The 7,133-nt window shown below is 49.4% G+C and overlaps 1 protein-coding gene across 1 annotated transcript; it reads right to left on the bottom strand.

Moving 5' to 3' along the window:
* Positions 1 to 1,843: 1,843 nt before the first annotated feature.
* LOC104463544 (exocyst complex component 6B-like) lies at positions 1,844 to 6,956 on the bottom strand (the record flags this gene model as incomplete). Its single annotated transcript, XM_010075923.1, has 2 exons — positions 1,844 to 1,970; positions 6,844 to 6,956. Coding segments are annotated over 2 exons (240 nt in total), but the record flags the coding sequence as incomplete, so codon positions are not given.
* Positions 6,957 to 7,133: the final 177 nt, after the last annotated feature.

Here is a 7,133-nt window from a genome sequence, read left to right on the forward strand (position 1 = left end):
CTGCCCCTCCACAGCTCCAGGAATCCACACCGAGGGAGGGAAAAGAGATGGAACGTCGCTCCGCAGCTCAGCAAAGCAGCTCTGAGTACCCACTGCCTCCAAACCAGGGTGGGAACGTGCCCAGGCTGGAGCAGCACCATCGGGGTCGTAACATAGACCAGGACGATCTGAATTCCCTTTAACATCAGGGTTTGGGAGGTGGGGGGACCGGCTGGATAAACTTTCACCTGCAGGAATTAGAGTCAAAAGGATAATGAGAAGGTAAGGGCAAAAGTCTCCTCTCGCTGTAGGCTGAACCCTGGGACTAAAGTCGCATCGGTAGCGTTCTGGTCCTCCTCGAAGACTGTCTTGATTTGAGTAGAGGATGTTTGGGCACCTCCAGAGCAGAGAGGGGAATTCTGTCCATAGGCACTTCTGAGCCGGGGGGTTGCTGAGTGATGCTGCTCCACGGGCCAGCTCCTGCTGCCTCCACTTTGGGGACCTCCATGACGTTCCCACTCGGCATCCCGAGAGATGGAAGCATTAGGAGCAGAGGGAAAATGGGACACCAGCATGGAAAAGAGGTGTAAGGAGAGGAAAAAACCCTGAACGGAGCATTCTGGACACAGGGAGAGCCCGGTCTGCCTTTGAGCATCCTTCCTCTCCTGCTACCCAACGGAGCATCCATCCTCCCAGTTGAGCATCCTTCCTCTCGTGCTACCCAACGGAGCATCCATCCTCCCAGCTCAGCATCCTTCCTCTCCTGCTACCCAACGGAGCATCCATCCTCCCAGCTCAGCATCCTTCCTCTCCTGCTACCCAATGGAGCATCCATCCTCCCAGCTCAGCATCCCTCCTCTCCTGCTACCCAACGGAGCATCCAACCTCCCAGCTGAGCATCCTTCCTCTCCTGCTACCCAACGGAGCATCCATCCTCCCTGCTGAGCATCCCTCCTCTCCTGCTACCCAACGGAGCATCCATCCTCCCTGCTGAGCATCCCTCCTCTCCTGCTACCCAACGGAGCATCCATCCTCCCTGCTGAGCATCCTTCCTCTCCTGCTACCCGATGGATGCCAGCAGCATCCCAGCGCCTGACCAGCACCGCAGGACACCCTGTGCCAGGTTAAATTCTGTCTTTCCCTTTCCAAATCAAATTAATGAGGCAGCTCCTGAAGCCCTTCTACATTCCAAAAGACAGCGGCAGGTCCTAGAGGTGGGAGCTCAGGGGGTGGCAACACTGATCACAGACATGCAGGAAAGGATTGCAGCTCCAGCAAAGGTGGAAATCAGCCCTGCCAGGAAAAAAAGGTGAAAAGTTGGGAAATTTGGCCTCTTCTCCTACCTAAATCCAATACGTAAGCTGGCACGACATTCTAACGTGTGACCTTCTTTCTAACCGTCTGCTCCTTTTACCAGAGCCCAGGAGAAAAAACCTGAAACCACAACTCCTCCCTAAATTTTTTCTTTTCATTTGTTCTGCGACTGAATAAGTTAACAAAAGGAAGTCAGGCTGATTCTTTCAATGTGGCTTATTAAAAAAAAAAAAAAAAGAAAAAAAGAACATAGTCTGGGTGTGAATTTCTCTCTCAGGCTTCAGAATTTACCGTCACTTTATAAACCCCTGAAAATAGGAGTTTATGACAGGAGACTCCTGACACCACCTTCACAAGCAGCGCTGCCTAATTTTTTTTCCCCAGGATTGTTTAACAAGGAACATTTTCTCACCAGGGCAGGTTTCATGAATACTATACAGGTGAATAAAAAAATACATATATATATTCTCTTTGAACAAGAATCCCAAGTCCAGGCATGTGGAAGGCGGCGGCGCAGGGGACCGGCGTGGGCAGGAGGTCCCCGAGTCCCTCATGAGTGATGGCTGTTGATCAGGCTGCGGAGTTGCTTGGCCACGGTGTCTATCAGCTTTTGTTTGTCCCTCTCGTTTTTCCGAAACTGGGCAAAAACGTTGTTTTTTCTGCTCGTGTCTCTCATCCTGCGCAGAGCAGAAACAGGTTATGGTACTGGGTTATCGCCGCTCGACGTTGCAACCCAGCCCCGCGAAGGAACGGAGTGATGGAGAGAGGAGGTGACCGTGTCTAAAGGCTCTACCTCCATTTTTCTCATGGATTTGTGTAAAGACGGGCATACCAAGCCACATGCAGGCTTACAATTTGCATTTTTCCTTTAAACCCCACAAATCCCAAGCGATGTCACCGTAGGGTCTGTAACACCCAAATACATGAAACCCTAAAGCCCCTTGCTCCCCATTTCCAAACAGCTCGTTCCATCCCCACGTCATCTCATAGAATCATTAAGGTTGGAAAAGCCCTCAAGGATCATCAAGTCCAACCGTCAACCCAAGACCACCTAACCCACTAATGAAGAGGGTAATGACAATGCTGTAATTAATATTAGGAGGAAATTAAAAAATTAGCATCAAGAATTATCAGTAAGGCTCCTTATTCGAAATAGTGCATTGCATGCGGCCAAGAGATGCAGCTTCTGTGACAGCCATAAAGTTTTGGAGTTGTGAACTTCAAATATTACACAATATAATTTATACTAAAGGAATCCAGCACCGGTTTCCCCAACTTTGTATTTTTTTTTTTAAATTACATTTAATACAGAAAGTCATGCACTGGTCTCCATGAGGTCTCCAAAAAGCCAGAGACAAGATGAGCAGGTGGTGGGACAGGACACAAAGAAGAAGCTGGTGCAGCTCCGTCTCTCTCCGCCATGCAAAGCCCAGGGTTCATGCATGCTTGCATTTGCGGACGCATATTCTGGGATGGGAACCAGGTCCCATTGCACAATCCAAACGTTGGCTTTATGCAGGCAGGACATGTGCTGGGAAGGGAAACCACCCCAAAAGGGTCAACCCTTCACCAGCTCCTGAAGGTATCAGCCTCAGCATCCCACCGGCTGGTTCTCAGCCAGCATCCCTCTTTTTGAACACCACAAGTTGCAAATGGTTTTCTTGGCAGATGGCTTTGGAAGGGTCACTTAAAGCTGTGTTTTTGGCTTTGGGGACCTAAATGAAGCACTAAAGTGATGGGGACACGGCGCTGGGAGCACCTGGGAAGTTGGTGCTTTACCAGACTGAGGGGTTTTGAGTTAACCGAGCACAAATCAAACCTCTTGAAACGTATTTAACTGATTAAAAAAACACATCTAAGGTTTTTCATGCTCCGATCTTCCTAAAAAGAGCCAAAGGGAATCTGAAATATTCCCAAAAACATCCAGCTTGGAACTGGAAACAAGGATAACAACTTTATCCCAAAGGCGAACTTGCTAAATTTACAAGTGCCCCAAGACCGAGGATTACAGTCGAGCTGCTTTCCCAGCAGTAACAAGATACCTTGGGGCACTTTCATTCAGCAAAATAAGTAATATTTTTTTTCTTTCTCTATTTTTTTTTTTAACCAAAGCAGGTTGCCAGCTGCTCTGCTGCGAGAACAGGGGAGCGATCACCCCAAGCGGAAGCGGGGTTTTTGAGTCGCACAGGTTAGAGGTGGCACAGGATCAGGAATTTTGGCAATAACCATCCTCCCATGGGAGATCCGCTCCTCCGGCAGCGCTGTACGGCTCCAGCGGGTCTCAAAGCTCTTTCTCAGGAGGGCTGAGAGCTCTGTTTCAATTTCACAGGCTATGTGGGGACATCAGAGGTGCTGAAATTAAACCTGGATCTTGAGAAGCCTCCACCCAGCGCTGTACCCAGCACTCTCCATCCCCGCTGCAGCAATCTCAGATAATTGACAGCAGAGCATCCTCTGCCCTGAGAGCCCTCTCATCCTCAGAACCATCTCCGATCCTGTGGGACCTGTTCCAGTCCATGAAATGTTTTTGAAGTCATGTACGTTAAATGCAAGAACAATTGCAAGAACAAGAAACTTCTGAACAATTAGAAAGGAGTTGCATGGATAAAGCTACCAGATGGGGATGCAAAAGCAGTCAGAGGACTGATCCCACAGCAAACCCACATCGGTGGATCTGTTTAACTGGGGACAAGTGTCTGGAGGGGATGGGAGCTGCTGGGATCTTCAGACACCATGTGAAAGTCAAGGATTTAAGTAAAATTAATGAATTAAGTTGCCCACAGGACACAAAATCCTGCAGAATTTGGGTGTGCTGTGCCAGGCAGCATCGTCAGTAGCTGTATCCTTGGGAGAAGCTGAGCTTGTCGATCTGCTCAAGGAGACCACGCCGGCTCTGGTCCTGCCATCGGAGCCCCGCAGACGGACTTCGAGCCAATGCCAAGGTGGTCCATGTCAAAGGCGTTCAGAAATGCCAGGCTGTGCCTTTTCCAGCATTTGGATATAGGAAGCACCCGGTCCCTGATCAAGTGATGCATCCAGACATCAAGAATATCAGGTTTGAAAGAGGAAGGCAATGCTTTCGAGCAGCTAAGCAGCTCTTTGGAGGATTGATACTTTTACTTAAGTGTGTGTCTGCAAAGCCCTGGGACAACCGAGCCCAGGTTTGTAACATGGTCCCTGGTTAGTGCAAGAATTAAAAGTAAGAGGAAGTGAAAAAGCGAGCTCGGCGCTGTCCCCACCCCTGTCAACAAACACCAGCTTCATCAGAGCCAAGCTTTGTTTAAATTAATCTATGAGGAAAAAAAAAAAAAAAGCAAAAGAGTAAAAGCTCCTCTTTTAGCTCTAATTAGTGCATTTGAGACGATACAGTTACTGGAGGAAACCGTTTCAAAGGCAGCTTGCATTTAGATCATTTAGTGCTCCATTTAAATCAAACAATAAAGTCACTGCGAGGTGAGGGTAAAAGCCCAAGCAAGCAGCATACTTACACTCGTGATATCCTATGAGAGATGTGTGATTAGGAAAAGAGATAACGATGAGAACAAGTTACAAAACGAACCAGCGGAGGAGAATTTCACGACACCTTGGCCACAACGCTCAGCTGCCTACAGAGAGGGCTGGGGAGGTGGGCTCGGGGCATGGAGGGGAGCGGGCGTGCCTGAAGCTATGGGCAGGTCAGTGCTGAGTCCTGGGAGAGCTGGAGCTGGGGGATGATGCACAGAGACCCCTCAAAGGGCCTGAAAACTGAGCAGAGCCCATTGGAGCACGTGGGTGATGCCATGCAGGTGCTGCCATGCTGGAGATCATGGAATCACAGAATGGTTTGGGTTGGAAGGGACCTTCAAGATCATCCAGTTCCAACCCCCCTGCTATGGGCAGGGACCCCTCCCATTAGCCCAGGTTGCTCAAAGCCTCATCCAGCCTGGCCTTGAACCCTTCCAGGGATGGGGCATGCCATGCTGGAGATGCCATGCAGGCGATGCCATGCCACAAGGATGCAGGAGATGCAAGTGCCAACCCAGTGACTTCACCAGGGCTGCCTCCGGGAAGCAAATGGGCTACGTGAGGATTGCCCTTCAAACAAGATCCTCTTTGGGAGAAGGCTGGCAAGCTGAGCTGGGGTTTGGGGCTTTTTCGTAACAGCACCGAGCATGGATGCTGTGCGCTCAAGTACTACCTGGGGAAAAGGGCCAGGAGCATGGAGCTACTCTCCCAATCCCCCACTGCCTTCCCAGCGATTCCAATGGAACCCAGCTCACTGCCCGCTCCCAGTTCCCTGGCTCTTCCAGCTGCTTCATGGCCAAGCTCTCAGATTTTTTATAGCTCTTTATTCTACCATTTTATAGATAGCCCATCATGGATGTCAGGTTGCAAATAAGTTGCGAATAACTCAACGTATTATGCAGCTAAAATGTATAAAAGTGCTTTACACACAGCAACTACCCAAGTTTAGCCCCTATGTACCACAGTGATAACATCTGGATGTCATGAGCTGCTGTGAAATTAGCTTTTCTCCTCTGCGGGAGAGGAGGCGGTGTGGTTACGTAGACCACAAGTAATGCAGATGCAACTCCAAAGCTCAGAAGCACACCAAGGTCGGTCTTCTAAAAGTGTAGCCCCAGCTCTAAACTATTCATCTCTTCCTCTCCGAGCAACGGAGAAAGTAAGGAACTCCAAAAAACAACTCAAACTCCTGCTCAGGGTCTGATCTCATGGTACACCCAAACAAATCTGAGCTCAAAGTCACTTATCCTGCCTGCTCCTCCAGACAAGACTTGGCAGTGGAGTGCCCACGACATGGGATGCTTGGAACATTATTAATGATTGTTTTTGGCAGGTTACTCTTCTGGGAGATGAGCTGGAGACCAGCTGTGACGTCTGATGGTAGGAAAGGGGCAGGAGGGTTGATCCTCACGGTGAGAGCCTGGAGGTCTACCAGGGAATGGGGCATCTGGGCCACCACGAGGTCTACCAGGGAAAGGGGCAACTTGGCCACCATGGGCAGGATGGGGAACTGGTGGCACTTCTAGGGCTTGGGCTGGGGTTGTGCAAAGCATATGAGCTACGGAAGAAGCTCAGGTTCAGCCTCATCAAAGAGCATGTCCTCGCTAGGAGCAAGCTGTGGAGCACATTGTCACCTGAAGACACCGTCCCTGTCCCATAGCTGGGCTATAAGCACTGTGGATCCAACAGAAAGGAGATACGGGTGCAAATTTTAAATTATTTTAGAGGCTTGAGATACACCTCTACAGTAGAAGTCTGTTGTAAGACAAGGAAAACTACTTAAGAGCAAAGGAAAAGCCTCCACCAGGTCAACGCATTTTGATACAAAACCTGTAATTGAGGTCAGTGGGATAAATGGGAATTTTCTATGCGAGGTCCCACTGTCCTCCCAGAGGTGAAAGCTTTGCTCATGGGATAAGCTCCCCAGGCTGCTCCGCCCAGCACCACGCATGATGGAATGAACTGCTAAAACACACGCTTGCCCAAAGCGAGACGGGGGTGAAAACCATCCCAAAAACCATCCCGGGTGCCCAGACCCATACTCACTTTTCCAGCAGGATGAGGGCTGTCGTTGGGTTCACGCGAAGATACTTGCACGTGGGTTGCCCGTAGTCAGCCAAATACGTTGACCAGTCCCACTGGATGAACAGATCTAAGAGCTGCAGCAGCCACGGGAAAGAAAACAAAGAGAAATAAGATTTTTAAAAGCTGGGGAGAGAGCCGGTGGTTTATCTGAAAGCTGGCAAAGATCCTGGGCAAGTGGTGTTAACCACAGAACATGGTTTGCAGTATTTTCAAATTTCCTTAATATTATTCTGCTAATATTTAAATATTAA

This window comes from Pterocles gutturalis, unplaced genomic scaffold (assembly GCF_000699245.1).
Source record: "Pterocles gutturalis isolate BGI_N339 unplaced genomic scaffold, ASM69924v1 scaffold41506, whole genome shotgun sequence".
In the NCBI taxonomy this organism is placed as follows: Eukaryota; Metazoa; Chordata; class Aves; order Pterocliformes; family Pteroclidae; genus Pterocles; species Pterocles gutturalis.